This window comes from Mesoplodon densirostris, chromosome 2 (assembly GCF_025265405.1).
Source record: "Mesoplodon densirostris isolate mMesDen1 chromosome 2, mMesDen1 primary haplotype, whole genome shotgun sequence".
Classification (NCBI taxonomy): domain Eukaryota; kingdom Metazoa; phylum Chordata; class Mammalia; order Artiodactyla; family Ziphiidae; genus Mesoplodon; species Mesoplodon densirostris.
In genome coordinates, this window is record NC_082662.1 from 6,920,181 (window position 1) to 6,939,745 (window position 19,565).

Here is a 19,565-nt window from a genome sequence, read left to right on the forward strand (position 1 = left end):
AGGTCGTGAGCCGCGCAGTGCCTGAGGCCGGCAGCCCAGGTTCCCACCTCTGCCCCGTCTCCTCCATCCACTGTCTGCTCCACACCCCACGAGGGTGTCTAAAGCACGTTGGAAACTTCTCAGGTCCGAAACACATGCCTGCTCTCGACCCCCAGCCTGCTGCACGCTTCCCCATCTCAGCTAACGGGAGCTCCGTCCTTCCAGCCGTCCAGGCCCCAAACTTGGGAATGGCCTTTGATCCCTCTCTCTGTGCGACAGCTCACATCCGATCCATAGGCAAGCCCTGCAGGCCCTGCCTTCAAAACAGACCCAGACCTGGATGTCCACTACCACTGCCACCAGCCCGGTCCAAGCACCACCACCCCTTCTCTGGTGAGCTGCCACTGCTTCTTCACAGGTCTCCCTCTATCGCCCTGACCACCCCACCCCGTCCCCACTGCAGTCTTACTCTCAACACAGAAGCAGCGTGGCTCGTTGAAAACCTAAGTCGGATCAAGCCAGTCTTCCACTCAAAGCTCTTGGTGTCTCCGCATCTCACACGTTCCTTACGATGTCCCCAACCCTAGTCTAGCTCTGACCTCATTCCTGCTACGTACCCCCTTTACTCTTCTCCAGACACACGGGCCTCCTAATGCTCCAAACATGCCAGGCACACCCCACCCCAGGGCCTTTGCACAGGCTGCTCCCTCGAGCTGGAATGCTCTTTCCCAACCGTCTACGTGGCTCACTCCCTCACCCTCTTCAAGTCTTTGCTCCAGTGTCGCCTTCTGGATAAGGGCTATCCTGACAACCTATTTAAACTGCAAAGGCATTTCCCAGGTGGTCCTGTCCCCACCTCCAGCTCTTTATCCTTGTCTGCTTTTCATAGCTCTTATCATCCTCCTTCCTGGACGCCATTCACCCTCGTTTATCAGGCCCATTGCTCATGGTCATCCTCCTCCTCCAGAAGGCAAGCCCCCCTCACCCCCCAACCCTGCTGCGTCCCCCCACCCTGCCAGCCTGCCCCACAGCAGGGGCTCTGCCCAAAGCTGGGACAGGAAGAAAAGGTGAGCAGCCGCCAGCTTTGGTTTCCCCGCTCCTTGGAATGCCCTTCAGTGACAGGAAAGGCAGTTCCAGATCACGACCGAATTTCTAAAAATAGATGGAAAAAACACTGCTCCATAACAAAGATGTGTTTTTGAGCCTGGTCCTCTGTGGGGGACACTGACGGCGCAGGTGAGGAGAAGAGCCACACCCTTTGGCATCTCTGAGCACCCAAGCTGCTGCAGCTCACCTGCTCAGAGCACATGCTTCCTCCCCAGGGCCTTCAGCACCCAGAGAACGGCACCACCCACCCCCTCCAGGACCACACGGGTGGGCGGGGGAGCCGGGCACTAGCCAGGCACTAGCCGGGCGCTAGCCAGGGCTGCTAGTCCGCTCTTCCTCAGGGCAAAGCTCACCCAGTTCATTTATTTTTAGCTCTCCCTCCTAGCTAGAGGCAGGGAACGACCGGCACATTCTCACCTCCCTGCTCACTAGTATTCGTTTTCTCTGGAAACACATGCAGAGCTGTAGGAGAGGACCATTCTCACATGGCAGGGGGGTCAGCCTCACAGGCAGGGCCCCAGGCTTCCTGCCCCCGCTACAGGAAGGGTAGGGAGGAAGACAGACACACGAGGGACTCCCCTGGCGCTCCAGTGGTTAAGAGTCTGGGCAGGAGGGAGAGCTGGCAGTGCCAATTTAAAATCTGGTGGTCAGGGGGACTTCCCTGGCCGTCCAGTGGTTAGGACTCTGTGCTTCCACTGCAGGGGGCACGGGTTCGTTCCCTGGTCAGGGAGCTAAGATCCCGCATGCCCCGCAGCATGGCCAAAAAAAAAAAAAAAAAAAAAAAAAAAACACATGAAAAGGCAGCTGGGGGAGGGCATGGGGAGGTCCTGGGCAGAGCCTGGTAGGGCTCCTGGGAGCTTTCATCGGGGAGTCCGGAACCTTCCCGGGGCAACGGAAAAGAGGAGGTGAGCAGGGCAGCCCCGGCCCAGGCAGGAGACCAACTAAAAAACCCTAAGTAGACAAAGAGGATCTCAGACCCATCGGTGAGCCCTGCCAGCATCTTTGTCAACGACTCCAAGCTGAGCCAGAAGAGGGTGGCAGGGAGGGGTGAGAATCAGGTAAATTTTGGAGTAAAAAGAGAACCCAAAGTGTGCATCCCACATACAGGGTGGCGATCAGGTGTCAGACAGCTGCGAGGAGCACCCTACACACTTGGAAATGACCGCTGGTTCAGCAGCACACCCGAAAGTCAAAAGCTGGGGACGTTCTCGCCTACAATTACAGCCTTGAAAACTCAGAGCAAGAAAGAAACACAGGTACCACACCAGCAGAATGAGCTTGGAAGTCTATCCCCAGAGTTTTCACGATGTTACTGCTCCAGCCCCGTTTCATCTTCCATCGTAATTACACGTCTGCCTCCTCCTAGGAGGGCAGGATCCATGCCTGAGCTCTCCTTAGCATTCCCACCGACGCACAGAGCTTTTGTGCATAGTAGATGCTCAATAAAAACACACTGAATGAATGGTTGAGCGGACCAACGGATGGGCTAATCTGAGGCTTTTTGGGGTAGCAGTTTGCTTGTGGCTAGGAGAAAGCCCATACTTTACATGTGCGGAACCGGTAGTCCAGAGCAAGGAACAATTTGGCCACATCATCAGAGGGAAACCATTCTTTCCTAGAATTTCTGGCCAGAAGTCTAGGAGACTTCAGAGCAGCCCAGCCTATTGATTTATGAATTCCTGACAGCCTGAAAAGTCTACCACTTATAATATTTTAATCACCAAGGAGAAAGAAGTGAGTTACTTGTATCGCTGATTGTGAAAGTCTGTGGCCTCCTCTCCCCAGGGGCGTGCCAGTTCAATTCTTATTGGGCTACTGGTCATCTTTCATCCAAATTCGTCTCCAGGTTAAGCGACCGTGGTGATCTGTCCAGGAGGGGGCAGTAGAGAGCTGCGGCCCAGAACACAGGCTGAGCCCGCAGCCTCCTTGGCTTCACAGCAGCTCAGTCAGACTTGGGCGAGTCTGGGGAGCCCCTTAACTTCGGTGAGCCCCCGTTTCCTCATCCACAAACGGAGGGTAACAGGAACCGCTCCCGACAAGGCTGCATAACTAGCAAACCACACAACCCACGATGCTTATTAATTCAGCTCACGTCACGGTGCCTGAGGCACAGCAAACGCTCCGTCACTCTGGTCGGTCACCAGTCCTGTCCCCTACGGCAGCCAACCCCGATGCCGGGACACAGCGGCCACACAGAGCTCTGGGCCGGGGCCCCGTGGGGCACGTACCGCTCTGTTGATGTGCTTCCGGATGCGGAGGTAGAGCACGGGCAGCGTGACGTAGGCGAGCATCTCCCACGCCTTCCCAGTCAGCAGCATCCACAGCACGCGGTCCTCCGCCTCCAGGTCGATCCAGCACCAGCCCACGGACACGTCCGAGGCATCGTAGCCGATCTTCTTTAGAGTGACAGCCGCCACGGTGATGGCCAGCGGAACCCCCCAGCTGAGGAATAAGGAACAAACGGGAGGCGGTGAGGTCAGACCCGGCTCCCAGCAAAGCCAGCGAGGGCGAAGGGACCGGGATGCTGTGTACGCAAGAAGCACGGTGCTCTCCCAAGCGCGCAGCAGACAGTGTCCCTGCAGAGAGGAGGGGCGGGAGTGCTCAAATCCTCCAACCCAGCCCTGCTCTAACCAAGCCCTGCCAAGCCCGGGATGCCCTGGCCTCCCACCTGGACAAACCCTCCCAAGCCCTTGGAGGCTGGGTTCTATTTCAGAATTGCCAGGCTCCTCGGAGACTGGCGCTGGGATGCTGTGGCATCGGGACGGCCGGCTCCTTCCCACACCGAGGGGCCTGTGCACTGGCCCGCAAACACCAGCCCACGTGGACAAGTCTCATCCACACACCCCGCCAACAGTCAGGCCCCCTTGGCCAGCCTGGGCCCAGGGGTGCACACACTGGTGGCTTGGGGTTGTCTGGGTCCCGTGCACCCACAGCAGGAACTAGAAGAGGGGCCCTGGGCTCCGGGCGGACACATCCCCTCAGTCCTGAGCCCTCCTTGCTCTATGGGAAGGGGCGGGCACTGCCAAGGGTCCAAGGGGGCCCACTAAAGCACAAAGCCTGGGGCGGGGGCCCCCTCTCAGTGCAGCGCTGGGCTGACTTTTCTAGAGTTTACTGCAATGGCAACACACCTGGGATTAGGGCTGAGCCCCAGGGCCCCTCCCCAGTGGTCCCCGCATGAGTCTCCTCGCCAAGCCTTTTAAATCAGCCAGGGGGACCTGTGGTGGCCCGGCAGAGTGGTTAAGAGCTTGGACCGCGATGCAGCAGGCTGGGTCCGAGTCTCGGCCCTGCCCCACGTGGCTGCAACACATCCGTGTTTTTCTCCAAGAAGTGGGGATGATCACGGTGCCTGGAGCAGGGCATCGTTGTTGGTTGTCACGAGAATAAACTCATCAGCGTTACATCCAGCGTGCGGGACAGTGTACGCGTGTCCGCAGTTACGACCAATGTTGTCAGTGAGGCTCGTCCCCAGGGCCCAGGATCCGGGCCTGCGGTGTAGCCACCAGGGATGCATGAGGCCTGCGCGGTCTCTGCCCCCAGGAGGACACACGGGCCTACGTGGTAGGTCGGCCGCCCAGAGAACAAGCAGTAAGTAAATAGGACAGTGTCATCAGGAAAACGTTTAGTTCAGAAACTGGTTCTGTCTTGAGGGCTCTGTGTAAGGAATATCGGCTCTTTCTGAAAGAAGGTCCTAGAACAAGGCTGAGGCCACAGTTGCACTTAGTCTGTTACCAAAACGAGGCTAGAAGGGCTGTGATTTTATAAGGTCCTCCAAACGCCGCCGGGCTGGGGACAAGGCAGGGCAGGGATGGCGAGGAAAGGGAGAAAGTCCGCTTCCTGGGCCCAGGAAAGACTTGGTACCTCCTCCCCTCACTGGCCTCTGCAGGAGGGACCAGAGCCTGGGGCGGGCCACTGGGTGCCACCCTCAGCTCTGCTGCCCCGACAGCCCAGCAGAGGCAGAAGCAGCACATCCTCCTTGAAGTCACAAGAGCACGGAAGGGGGCAAAACCCCGTAGAAAGTAAAGGATGGTGGGGACTTGCCTGGTGGCACAGGGGTTAAGAATCCGCCTGCTAAGGCAGCGGACACGGGTTCAAGCCCCGGTCCAGGAAGATCCCACATGCCGCGGAGCAACTAAGCCTGTGCGCCACAACTACTGAGCCTGCGAGCCACAACTACTGAGCCCATGTGCCGCAACTACTGAAGCCCCCGTGCCTAGAGCCCGTGCTCTGCAACAAGAGGAAGCCACCAAAGTGAGAAGCCCGTGCACCGCAATGAAGAGTAGCCCCCGCTCGCCGCAACTAGAAAAAGCCCGCGCGCAGCAAAGAAGACCCAATGCAGCCAAAAATAAATACATAAAATAAATAAATTTATTTTAAAAAAAAAGGATTATGAGAAAGGTACCAAGTTACACTTCAAATGGATGGAGTGTGTCTATTTTAAATGTTTGTGCTATGCAAAGTTATTGATCTGGTGAGTTAATGTATATTAGTGTCAAACCAAAGGGTTACCGTTTTAAAACTCACGCCATCCTGGGATTTTAGGACAACATATGTCAGCTACGAGCTCCATGAGGTGAGGGCCATGTGGGTTCACTGCTCTATCCTGGCATCTGCACCAGTGCCTGGCACATGATAGGGGCAAAACTAGGACCTGCTGAATGAATGAGTGAATGAAGTTTGAACCAAGTGACTGAGACAGCTTTTCCCAATTTACTCTTTAAATATTCACTGCAAGGACATTACTGAAAGGAGGTGAAAGGCTTTTAAAGGGCTGAACCGGAAATCCTGAAGTTAGAGATGGGAGAGCAGTGCTTAGGGACCAACACCCGGCAGGACTGGAGCCGAGGATTCCCACCCCAGCGGGAAAGGAGAGCACAGGCTTGGCGGGAGGAAGCAGCTTCTTTCCCTCCTCAGCATCCCTACAGCCCCTGGGGACCACAGGGTGACAGTCCCACATTTTACAACTTTAGGTTTGTTGTACAAAAGCTACCCAGTGATGTATTTCCTCTGTGTTACTGGGGTGTGCCTGGAGCTGAATCTGTGATGGAAAATAGCCAGAGGGAAGACCAAATAGACGGCTTTGAAAGGGGTGAGCATGTGGGTTGATCAATCAGAGTTGCTGTTTGAACTCAAGCACAGACAGCAGCTCTGCTGAGGCTAGAAGCTGCCTGGGGAGGTACCTGAGGGGAGGTGGAAGAAAAGGTGACCTCAGAGAGCAGTGGGAATGGAGTGGGAGGGATGGTCTAATAGCCCCGCCAAGCAGGCTCCACCAGACTCGTAACTTACAGGTACAGACAATGGTGTGCTGGTGATGTTTTAACATCAGAAAGACATCTACGCACGTGTGTGTGTGTGTGTGTGTGTGTATGTACACAAACGTAAACTGATTATGAATTTTACAGATATAAAGGATGTGCGGCACACAATTTGTAAATAATAATAAAATACACAATACTCCTTATCGTACATTGCACACAGCCAATTGATTCTCACAGGAGGCTTCTGTTGAGTTTTGCGGAGCTCTGGTATCTGCAGCCAACCTGTGGTTGCAGTCAGCCAATGAGAGTAGTTCCATGATGAGCAGGTGGCTGATGTTTCCATTTTCCTTAATGACTAAGATGGAAGTGAAATGAGGAAGACCTGGGGGACCAGACGAGAGCTGGGACTTCACTGGGTCGACTTGACATGAGTGACCTCTCTGTGGATCAGATAATACTTTTCTTTTTTTTTTTTGCGGTACGCGGGCCTCTCACTGTTGTGGCCTCTCCTGTTGCGCAGCACAGGCTCCGGACGCGCAGGCTCAGCGGCCATGGCTCACGGGTCTAACCGCTCCGAGGCATGTGGGACCTTCCCGGACCGGGGCATGAACCCGTGTCCCCTGCATTGGCAGGCGGACTCAGGTAATACTTTTCCAACACTGGAAGAATGTTTCTTCTTTTTTCCTGCTCTGGGACATGGCCCCTTCTCATCACCTCCCGTGAAATATGCGGCTTCCCACCTGCCCCGAAGTGGCTGCCGCCAGGGCTTAAGTACAGAGACAAGAAACACTTTTGCATTTAATCTTTACTACTAACATTTTCTCTATCACTTTCTTAAATCTAGAACAGGGGTCCAGCAAACTAGGGCCCTCAGGCCAAATCCGGCCCAGTCTGTTTTTTATTTATTTATTTTATTTTTTAAATTGGAGTATAGTTGATTTAAAACATTGTGTTAGTTTCAGGTGTACAGCAAAGTGAATCAGTTATACATATACATATATCCACTCTTTTTTAGGTTCTTTTCCCATATAGGTCATTACAGAGTATTGAGTAGAGTTCCCTGTGCTCTACAGTGTGTTCTTATTAGTCATCGGTCTTATACACAGTCATGCGTATGTGTCCATCCCAAGCTCCCGATTCAGTCTGTTTTTTAAAATAAAGTTTTACTGCATACAGCCACACTCACTGGTTATATATCATCCATGGCTGCTTCTAAGCTACCAGAGCTGAGCTGAGCAGTGGCATCGGAGATCGCATGGCCTGCAGACCTGAAAATACTATCTGGTCCTGTACAGGAAAAGTTTGCTGACATCTGCTCTATAAATCAACAAAAGTATAATTAGGGGACTTCCCTGGTGGCACAGTGGTTAAGAATCCGCCTGCCAATGCAGGGGACACGGGTTCAAGCCCTGGTCTGGGAAGATCCCACATGCCACGGAGCAACTAAGCCCGTGCACCACAGCTACTGAGCCTGCGTTCTAGAGCTCACGAGCCACAACTACTGAAGCCCGCGCACCTAGAGCCCATGCTCTGCAACAAGAGAAGCCACCGCAGTGAGAAGCCCATGCACCGCAACGAAGAATAGCCCCCGCTCGCCACAACCCAACTCAGCCAAAAATAAATAAATAAATAAAATAAATTTTTTAAAAAGTATAATTACGACCTAAGGAGTTTTGAGTATGTTACTTTTGTTTTTAATGCAATTTATTTAATTGTAAGTTTATATAATTTAATTTTTAACGATGTTCTATCTAACAATCAGCCCACAAAATGCCCTGAAATTTAACAATCGGGTCCCGCAAGCCGGCTCCAGGCCACCACTGGACAGAGGATGAAAAGGATAGGGGGCTGAAGGTGCCCTGCACCAGTCTCTCACCTATAGAGCCAGGAGAAAATCTGTTTGGCAACCGCAATAAGCCAAGCTGTTCTCTGGCCAAGTGGCCACCCTGAGTTGTAGGTGGTGTCCAACTCTGGGAGGAACTCTACAAAGACATGTGTGACCTAATTCTCACTTTCCAGAAATGTCTACTGCTAATTTCTGACATGTACCACCTAACAGTTTTTTATCCCTCCAAAAAAAAAAAAAAAAGCAGCCATCAATCAAAAAACAAACAAAATCAGAACAAGTAAGATACGGCTTAACAACAGCACATGTGAAACAGACCAAGGGCTGTAGCTGACTGGGACCCAGAAGGTGTGTGGTCGGAGGGGCTGCCGTGATGCCCAGACGTGGGTGATGGAGAACGGCCAGCAAACTGTCCTGCCTCCGTGTGGACACCTGGGACCCACATTCTAAACCTGAGACTTGTGAAGCTGGTACCAGAGCGGGCATGTGAGGACATGCTGGGCCTGGAGCTGGGCCTCGAGTCTTGGAAGACTCTTGGGGACGTCCTGCTAGCAGAGCAGACTCAGGCGGCCAAAGGAAAGGGCAGGCATCCTGCTCAGTCCCAAAGCCAAGGGCTAAACTGGCAGCGTCCCCCATCAAGGGAAGGAAGCCATGTGACCACGTGCATGGGATGGTACGAAAGGCACTGAGGAGGGACATGGTTAAAGCAGGTGACCAGTGAGGCTCCTTCTCTCCAAACCTGTGGTGCAGGCGGAGAAGCGTGGCTGGGGTCACCTAGATGGAGGGGGCCTGCAGACCACTCTCTGAGCAGAATCCCCCACTTGGAGGGGCACCAAGAGCTGCTCCCAGAGGTGCCCAGGCCCCAGCTCTCACGTGTGTTTGCCTGGAAACCGAGGCCAGACTCCAAGTTGGCTTCCTCCCCCTTCGGAGGCAGTTATAGGCTGAGTATGTCCCCTCCTGCCCCCAAATTCCTGTGAAGTCCTAACCCCCAGTACGTCGGGACGGGACCGTATCTGGAGACAGGGTCTTTAAAGAGGTGATTAGGTTAAAATGAGGTCACTGGGTGGGTCCTAATCCAATAGGACAGGTGTCCTTGTAAGAAGAGGAGATTAGGACGCAGACACTCACTGAAGGACGACCATCTGAGGACACAGGGTGCAGACGGCCATCTGCAAGCCAAGGAGAGAGGCCTCAGCGGAAACCAACCCTGCCTACACTTGGATCTCCGATTTCCAGCCTCTAGGACTGGGAGAGAAGGGATGTCTGTTGTTTAAGCGCCCCACCCAGTCTGCAGGCTTTGTTAGGGCAGCCTCGGCAGACGAAGGCAGATGCTCCCTACCAACTCTGGGGGAGAGACATGCCAGGGCAGGGGATAGCAGCCCAGCCCCGGGACACCCCCCGACACCCAAACCAGCAGAGCTGGGGGCCCTCAGCGGGCTTAGGGGAGGGGTAAACTGACAAACGCCCTGCAGACTGGTCATGAGCTTGGCTTTTGGAACTCGACATTCACTTTGTTCTTCAGTCGCCCCACGAGAAGCCGAAGCACCGCGGGATCAGGCGGTCGGTGAGCAGGCCGCGTCCCACACCTGGATTCCGTGGCATTTGTCAGACGACCACGAGAGGCAGCCGGTGCCCCCGAGAGCAAGGCTCTGGCTTTCCTTCAGAGTTCCCAGTCTGCCCAGCTGGGGATCTTCTGAAACCTGTCCCACCAGTCAGGGAGGGGGACACCTGTGGTGACAGAGCCGCTTTCACAGTCAGGGCTGGGAACACCCTTCCCCCTCCGCACCAAGGGCGCAAGGTCTGCTCAATCCACCGTTGGATTCCTGTACTCCCCCCTCCCCCCAAACCTCACCCTTCCTACAGATCTCTGGTGCGGGGTGGCACCTGATGGGAAGGCCGCAAGAGGGTCTTCTCCCCGAAACAGCAGAGCCTGGTCCATGTGCCTGGGGCCTATGGAAGGCCTTGAATGTGACCATGACCCCAAGATGCTCTGAGAACGAAACTATCCGGCAACCATGTGCCAGCTTCTAAAGCTCTTGGGAGCAGGAGAGAGCCGGGCCCGGAGGGATGCAGCTGCAGGGGGCACAGCCTGGTGCAAGGAATCCAGGCCAGAGGAGGTCGCCTGGAGGTTTCTGCCCCAGCAATGGGCTCTTATTGTTAAGGGTCGGGCAGGGGGCAGGACGTGGGAGTTCCGGGTGTCAGCCACCGGCCAGGCCACCGCGAGGTCGGTCGCTTGGTAGCCCTGGCCGCAGAGGTGGGGAAAGGCGTCCAAGGGAACTTCTAAACACTCAGCCCCTGGCACAGGCCTCTGCAGCCCTGGCTCTGTGGGTGCCGAGGAGCACTGTGCAGCGCTCAGGGACGCTTTCCTGCCCACCTGGGCCCGGGGTAGACTCTGACTCCGCTCCGGCAGGGTCAAGGGGCAGCCTCTGGTGCCGCAGAGGGTGTCCCATGGACACGCAAATGCAGCGCAGAGAACTCAATGCAGCAGGGCCCTCAGCAAACAAAGCCGGTTTAGCTCTTATCATTTTGGGGAGCACCGTCTGATGTGGGGTGCTGTTCATGCAACCACTGGATTCACCCCCCATTCAGACACTGCCCACCTGGGGCCTTGTCACTGGGCCCCGCTGTGAGTGAGCCAGTGTCTGATTAGAGAGCTTGCAGGCTCTCCCCTTCGGGGCCCACGGGTCCCCTTTTCTCTGCGCTGGAACTTCCCAATCCCCACAGCAGGGGTTTTCATGGTGAACTTGGGGTGCCATAGACTTCTCTCTTCCTCCAGAGCCTCCAGCAAATGCCAGAGGGTGGGTGGGCACGTGGGCTGGGGGTCATGCCCACACCTATCCCCACTTCAGTGCAGCCAGAAGAAACCCAAAGGCTGCTCGAGGCTGCCAGCTTGGCCTGGGCTCCACTTCTGACGCGGCGAGACGAGGCGCCCCAGCCTGACCTCCCCCCACAATCACAGGACACACCTGGCCCAGCGGTGAGGGGACAGTCCATGACCCTGCTGTACTGGTTCAGAAGGAGCCACCACCTTGCAGGGGAAGAGGGGCTGAAGACTGCTTTTGATAGGCAGGTCACCTTCTGCAGGGGGACAGAGATGGTTTCATGCTTATCTTATCTGAAAGGAAATGACCCCGCCCATAGCTGCTACAGGCTAAGCTGCCCAGCCCTTTCTTAGGTGAGAACTGCAAACACAGGGTCACAGATGCTTATCTACATGCATGTAAAATATGGGTACAGACTTAGAAAACAAACTTGTGGTTACCAAAGGGGAAAGGGGGGTGGACAAATTAGGAGTTTGGGATTAACATAAACACACACACTATATAAAAGAGATAAACAACAAGGACCTACTTACTGTATAGCACAGGGAACTATACTCAATATTTTGTAATAACCTATAAGGGAAAAGAATCTGAAAAACAATATAAATATATAACGGAATCACTGTGCTGTTCACCTGGAACTAACACGACATTGTAAATCAACTATACTGCAGTCAATCAATAAAATATGTGGTGTCGGTACCATGCCGCCTCCACAGCTAAGACACAGTAGAAAGGGACTTATCACAGGTCTTTCCCTGAACACAGAATATTCTCACACTTCAAAGATAAGGCAACATCCAGAAAAGTCACCGTAGAATGCTGTCGGAATCAGGGGATGTGAAACCCTTGGGTGAGGCTTCGAGGAGTTCCAGGAGGCTTATCTCGACAAGATCCTTATTAAGTACAAAAGGAACAAGAGTAACTGTGGTTGAGAACTGGCAGATAACACCCTGACCAAGCAATCAAAGTGAACATCACCGGGAACGGAACAAATCAAAGTCGCCAGCCACCACCAGGTAGGAAGCGAGAACAGGTTTCTGTGAGATTCCAGCCCAAGGTGCAGATCCTGAATCCACTCCCGAGGAAGCAACAGGCAACCCAGGTGAGGGGGGACATCCTACACCATAACGGGCCTGTACTCTTCAAAAAGACCAGTTGTGAAACACCAAGGAACACGGAAACACTGCTCCCGATTGAAGGAGGATGAAGAGACATGAAAACAAAGTCCCTTTGCTATCGGCAACCTTATTAGACAACTGGCAAAACCTCAATAGATCCACAATCAGATTTTTTTTTTTTTACCAGACACACACACATATTTTTTTCTTTTTAGTTGCTTTGCCTTTTTCCTTCTTCACATGACACAATCAGATATTGGCACTGCTCCACGTTACTCTCTGCTTTGGGGAGGTATACGTGGTCACACAAGAGACTGTCCTAGTCTTTTGGAAATAAAAGCACACTGAAGGATTTAGGAGTTGGGGGCATCAGGTCTGTAACTTACTCTTTTTTTTTTTTTTAATTTAGTTTTGGCTGTGTTGGGTCTTCATTGCTACACACGGGCTTTCTCTAGTTGTGGCAAGCAGGGGCTACTCTTTGCTGCGGTGCGCAGGCTTCTCATTGCAGTGGCTTCTCTTGTTGCGGAGCACAGGCTCTAGGCATGCAGGCTTCAGGAGTTGCAGCACATGGGCTCAGTAGTTGTGGCTCACGGACTCTATAGAGTGCAGGCTCAGTAGTTGTGGCACACGGGCTTAGTTGCTTCCCGGACCAGGGATCGAACTGTGTCTCCTGCATTGGCAGGTGGTTTCTTAACCACTGCACCACCTGGGAAGTCCCTGTAACTTATTCTTACATGGTTCCAGAAAAAAAATAATTGGAGAGGATAAGAAAAGCTAACATGGTAAAGTGTTAATAATGGGGGAAATCTGGAAAGTTAAAAATAAACGATTGTCGAATTATCTCTCAGTTTAAAAAATTATTATCAAGGCCAAGAGACAAGATGGAATCCTAAAAGGGGCACTGACCTTGAAGTTCTAACCCTGAGCCTCCTGCTAACAGCTCTGTGGCCTTGGGAAAGTCTCATCAGCTGTGGCTGGAGGGTGGTCATCTCTGGGTGAGTCCCCTGGGTTATGGAGGATCAAAGCGTGATCCTTGCAAGACCTCAGGAGCCTGATGCAGCTTGTGATGACAGGCAATTTCTCTGAGGATAAAGTCTAAGCTGCCCTCCTTCCCCAATGAGATAAAGTCTTTCTGTAAAGGAAACTATGTCAGGCATTATGATGGGGTCCCAGGGGCCACGCAGGTGCTTTGTGGGAACTTGCCTGCGACTCTCTCCAGCCTCCTGTGGTGCATGGCTGCATTTAGTTTTATAGATGGCTTTTCCCACTTAACGTTGTATCATACCGTTTAAAAAGTATATGACTTATAGAGTTCATGGCCAGTTTTTTTTTTTTTTTTTTTTTTTTTTTTGCGGTACGTGGGCCTGTCACTGTTGTGGCCTCTCCCGTTGCAGAGCACAGGCTCCGGACGCGCAGGCCCAGCGGCCATGGCTCACGGGCCCAGTCGCTCCGTGACATGTGAGATCTTTCCGGACCGGGACACGAACCCATGTCCCCTGCATCGCCAGGCAGACTCTCAACCACTGCACCACCAGGGAAGCCCCATGGCCGGTATTTAATGGCAGCATAACAGTTCTGGGTGGGGTGTAGTCTGTAACTTACTGATCCCCGATTTTTTGAACATTTCGGTTGCTTTCAAATTCTCATCACTGTTCTGGCTAACAGTGCCACGCAAACTCCTTCGTACATCCCACTTTGCATGTAATTTGGTTTATCCCCTTAGACTAGATGCCTACAAATAGGATTGCTGGGGTCAAGGGGTATGAACCAAATATTTTCTACATGGATTATTCCAACTTACATGGCCAATAATAATGTAGGAAAACACCAGTTTCATCTGCATTTATCACATTAGTATCCTGCCTTACTATTTTTTTCCCTCTAATTTAATGAGAAAATGGTACCTCATTGTTGTATTGTTTTGAGTATTCATGCTTTTACTATTTCGTCAGAATGTCCTTTGTCTGTTTCTCAAGATATTTGTCAGTTTTTTTTTAAAAAAATCAACTCATAAGAATAGAGAGAGCAGGCCTTTGTGTTGTCATATTTTTTTTTTTTTTTTTTTTTTTGGCTGCACTCCGCGGCATGCAGGATCTTACTTCCCCAATCAGGGATCAAACCAGTGTCTCCAGCGGTGGAAGGGCAGAGTCTTAACCACTGGACCACCAGAGAAATCCTGTGTGTTGTCATATTTTAAAATATTTTCCCAGGGGACTTCCCTGGTGGTCCAGTGGTTAAGAATCCGCCTTCCAATGCAGGGGATGCGGGTTTGATCCCTGGTCAGGGAACTAAGATCCCACATGCGCGGGGCAACTAAGCCTGTGTGCCACAACTACTGAGCCCGTGCGCCACTAGAAAGCCTGCGTACCACAGCTAAGACCCGACACAGCCAAAAATAAATAAATATTAAAAAATAAATAAATAAAAATAAAATATTTTCCAAGACTGGAAGGTCTGAAGAAGAGGACTGATTTGCAGTCATTTGAAATGGTTAGCGAGTGGGTGCCTGGGCAGCCAGAGTCTGAAGATGAGATTTCCCACGCCAAGAGGTCCTTCAGCAGCAGCAAACTAATCCTCCAAAGAAAGACACTGAAGAGTCCTTAGCAATACGGTCTGAGAGGATCTAGGTCAATACATGAACCTGTTGGACAGGTCTTATCAAGTCTCACACCAGCAACACGAGTGCTGACTTCTGACAGGGAATAAACTGTCAAAGTCCCTTTCTAGCTTGGATACAAGTAATTTTCTTTCTTTCTTCTTTTTTTTTTTTTTCTTTTAAGAAGCAGGTGGGGCTTCCCTGGTGGCGCAGTGGTTGAGAGTCCGCCTGCCGATGCAGGGGACACAGGTTTGTGCCCCAGTCCGGGAAGATCCCACATGCCGTGGAGCGGCTGGGCCCGTGAGCCATGGCCGCTGAGCCTGCGCTCCGCAACGGGAGAGGCCACGACAGTGAGAGGCCCGCGTACCGAAAAAAAAAAAAAAAAAAAAAGCAGGTGGATCACATTAAACAAACAGGAACAATCTGCTTCCTTTTTACGGCCAGAGAAGGACACACGGGCTTTCTTAGGAGGCCTTCCCTAAGCATACAGAAAACATCCCTAGAAGTGAAAAGCAAGGTTTCTTAGGAAATGTCTTTTCTATAGGAGCTGTGCCAGGTTCTCTTTATCATTTGAAAAATACGTTGTATTCAGTATTTTTCAAAAGAGGGGGAAAAAGACAAGAGAATCTTGCAAAGAAAGTCTTGGGCTCCTTTTCAAGTACACGTGAGCTCCACGTTGCCCACAGCCAACCAGCCTGCCAAGGATGGGGTCTCCAAAATGGCTGGTGGGATCAGGTTGGATGCGGGATGGGGGTAGGCAGCCCCGCTCTCTGTGGGTCTCTGCAGCACCTGAGGCACATGTGCATGGCTCGCTACAAACATTTTGACTTGAACAGCCGAGAAGCAGGCCGTTTAGTTTCCCAGGGACCAGCTGGCCTCCATCCAACAGCTCCGAGACCTGGAGGTCAAGTGACTATTGCAGGCTTGTGACCTCACTGTTGTGACACCCAGGTGACCTGTCTCTACCAAAGTGCTGACTATCTTCAGTCCCTCGGAAAGAACTCAAGTATTTAACAGAGAGAACCTATAATTAGGGCAGCATTTGGTACTCTTATCTGGAGGAAGGAGAGGAGGAAAGAAGCTCTATAAAATTCCTGCCTTGGGTTCACCAGAGGACACCACCAGATGTTTGAATCTTGACATTACACCAGGAAGGGGCCAACCTTCTTCCATAGATGAGGGTTACTTGCATGAGACCCTTCAATGTCAGAGCAGGACAAGGCCTTGGTTTTCTCTACTCTCAGAGACTCCAGGCCGCTGGCTGCCCTCTTCCAGACCAGCCTCTGCCTCTGACCTCAATTTCAGAGTTGCTGAAATTGAGTAAGAAAGTAAGTTGCTGAAATTGAGTAAGAAAGTAAGATCATCTAGAACAGAGATAACAAGAGATTGGGGCCTGAGGTTTAGAGATGAGCAAAGATAAAATAAACAAGACTGTCCTTCCTAAATTTTACAGCTGAAGCACTGCATCTGGCAGAGGGCTGGGTGGAAGGCAGCCTGAAAGTGGCTGAATGCACCACACCTAACTCATCTCCCAGCCTGACCAGCTGCTTCCCCCCATCCCCATGGTCAGCACTGAAGCAGGAGGCCAAGGGCCCAGAGTGGCCTCGCCAGCTCTCCAGGTGCTTCCAAGTTACCAGGGCCACGCTCTGAAGGCGAGCTCTGGCCCCTCCCACCCTCCAGGGCCTGCGCTGAGGGGCCCACCTCACTGGGGGGCTAGGGCTGGGGCCGCCTCAAAGGGCACCCCCCTGCGGCAATGTTCAGGACAAGTTCATCTCCCAGGCAAGCCTAGCATCATTCTGCTGGCCCAGGGCTGTCCCAGGACAGGAGCAGACACTGCCTGCTGGGCGCCTGGCCAGGGGTCCAATCACGACGCAGGGCCCAGAGGGTGGTGAGGGCCACAGGGGCAGCAGACAGGATCCAGGCAGGGGTCACTGGACCCGAGGGAAAGCAGCGTCGCCGCCACCCACCTGACGACGTGGAAAGCCCAAAGCAGGCGGCCGTCTCCGGGGCCGCGCGAGGTGCGGACGATGCTAAGATACAGGTAGAGGGCGATGGCCACCGTCCAGAAGAAGGAGCTGGTGTTGGCGAAGGTGGAGAGCGCGCCCTGCAGCACGCAGTCCCACGAGGGGCCCTCGAAGTCCTGCAGCACCCCGTAGAAGTAGGAGGCGGCCGAGAGCAGGTCGGCCAGCGACAGGAAGAGCAGAAGGCGCCGCGCCCGGCTGCGCAGGTCGGGCCACAGGGCGTGCGTGGCCACCAGCAGGCACGAGCCTAGCGCGGAGAGCGCGCACGACAGCAGCACCACTGCGCGCTCCGACGGCACCAGCTCTGTGGGGGGCGCGGGAGGTGGCATGGTCAGGAGCGGAGGGGGCCGGGGCCGGGTCGCCGCGTGCGGCGGCCGCCGTCGCCGCTGCCGCCGCCGCCTTCTGGGCACATAACCAACGAGCGGCTCACAACCCGGTGCCCGCCCCGCCCGCGGCTCGGCCCCTCCCGGGCCCTCCAGGTCCGCCGCCCAGCGGCCCAGCGGCCCCGCCCCGCCCCGCCCCGCCCCGCCCCTGTTCCTAGGCCCCGCCCCCGCCCCCACCACGCCCCCGCGCCCTCCACGCTCCACCCCGCGGCGCCCACGTCCCGACCCCGGCCGCGCCCCGCCCCCGCGCCCCACCCTCGCCCTCACACCGCGCCCCTGTGTCCTCCACGCTCCACCCGTGGCCCTCTCGTCCCGACTTCGGACCCGCGGCCGGCCCCAGAGCCCTTCCCGCGAGCACCACCGACGCCCCGGCGCCCCTGTGCCCGCGTCCCTAGGCGCTCCCCGCAACCCCCGGCCCCATCCCCAAGGCTCCGCCCCTGCCCTCCCACCACACCGCTGGCGCCCACGCTCCACCCTGCAGTCCCCACGTCTAGTCTGCAGCGCCGCACTCCTTCCCCCCCCTTCCCCGCGCATCCTCCAGAGGCCCCTGCTCTTGCCAGCCGACTAGGACGTCCAGTCCTGGGGAGGGATGCGCTGACAGTTTTTTAGGGCTAATATTACCTTCTTTCTTTACGGCCAGCATGTGTGCGGGGGTGGAGGCAGTCTTTCCACTGGTAGCAACAGCAGCTGTCAAAGTGATCCTCTTTCCTTAAGCAGCCATACCGGAGGTGTTCGCTGGTTAGGGTGGCGGTGGTTACTTCCTGAACGGGGTGTTTCCAACTTTTCTTACAATGAGCACTCTATTTTTTTAAATAAAGCTTAATGTGTGAAATTGTTTTAAAGAAATTGAAACATTAATTTCCAATTTTACTGGGTTTTCTTTTTTGAAAATTTCATTTTTAAAAATTTGGGTTACCATTCACGTGCCGTAAAATTGGCCCTTTTAAATGTACAATCAGTTATTTATAATATATACACAAGTTTGTGCAACCATCCTCATTATCTAATTCCACAACATTTTTATTGCCTCAAAAAGAAACACAGTCGTGTCAAAAGAGAGGTAACAGGTCCCAAGTGTTGTCACTTGTGCTACGCGTCACCAAACCAAGACTTCATACCTAACCTAACTCCTACAAATGTAATCTTAACCAGTCAGTCTGGCATTTCCTGGTCAGCACTAGTGAAGTAAATCCTTCTGGTAGATCCCTGCTGTCCCCCAAAGGAAGGTGACCTTGCCTGAAATACTCAGCTCTTTGCTAGACTCATTTCCTTGTCCCATCTCTTTCTGCCTGTAAAAGTCTTCTCTTTTGTACGGCGCTTCAGAGCTCCTTTCTATTTGCTAGGTGGGACGCTGAGTGATTCATGATCGGTGAATAAAGCCAATAAGATCTTTACAATTTACTCAGTTGATTTTGTTTTTTAACAGTAGTCACTGCCCCCCCCCGCCCCCCGAAACTACTAATCCACCTTCTGTGTCTATGGATTGCCTCTTCTGGGCATTTCACAGAGATGGAATCCAATAGGTGGTCTTCTGTGACTGGCTTCTTTCACTTAGCTTGTTTTCAAGGTTCATCCACGTTGTGGCATACATAAGTGCTTCATTCCTTTCTATGGCTGAATAATGTTCCATTGTACGGATATCCCACATTTGTTTTTCCATTTATCAATTGATAGCCATATTTTGGCTATTATAAATAATGCTGCTATGAGCATTCATATACAAGTTTTTGTGTGGACATATATTTTCAGTTCTCTTGGGTATATAACTAGGAGTGGAATTGCTGGGTCATATGGTTACTCCATTTTTAACTTTTTGAGAAACTGCCAGACTTTCTTCCAAAGTGGCTGCACCATTTTATATTCCTACAGCAATGTATGAAGGCTCTAATTTCTCCACATTCTCCTAACACTATTTATCAACTGCTTTTTGATTCTAGCCATCGTAGTGGTGTGGTGTTTCATTGCAGTTTTGATTTACATTTCTCTAATTAATAGTGACGTGGAGCATCTTTTCCTATGCTTATTGTCCACCTGCATATCCTCTCTGGAGAAATGTCTGTTCAAATCCCTTGCCTATTTTTAAAATGAGTTGTATTTTTGTTATTGAGCGGTAAGAGTTCTTTGTATATTCTGGATACTAGACTTATCAGGTACTTGATTTACAAAAATTGTCTCCCATTCTGTGGGTTGTCTTTTCATTTTGATAGTATACTAGGAAGCACAAAAATTTTAGTTTGACTGCGTTCAATTTACCTATTTCCACTCTGGTTGTTGTGCTTTTGGTGTATTATCTTTGGTGTCAGATCTAAGGAGCCAGTGCCTAATCCAAGCTCATGAACATTTACACCTATGTTTTCTTTCTTCCCAGGAAGGCACAGCTTTGGTCACTGTAGCTTTTTGTAGTAAGTTTTGAAATGGGGAAGTGTGAGTCATCC

General features: G+C 52.7%; 1 protein-coding gene across 1 annotated transcript in view; it reads right to left on the reverse strand.

Moving 5' to 3' along the window:
• Window positions 1–17,076, reverse strand: part of SLC2A5 (solute carrier family 2 member 5) — a 61,249-nt gene extending 44,173 nt beyond the window's left edge. Inside the window, exons 1-2 of the mRNA XM_060079586.1 lie at window positions 16,694–17,076; window positions 3,315–3,528 (exon numbers count right to left, since the gene is read on the reverse strand). Coding sequence (XP_059935569.1) covers window positions 3,315–3,528; window positions 16,694–17,076 — 597 coding nt within the window. The remainder of the gene's footprint in view (window positions 1–3,314; window positions 3,529–16,693) is intronic.
• Between the last annotated feature and the right edge of the window lie 2,489 nt (window positions 17,077–19,565).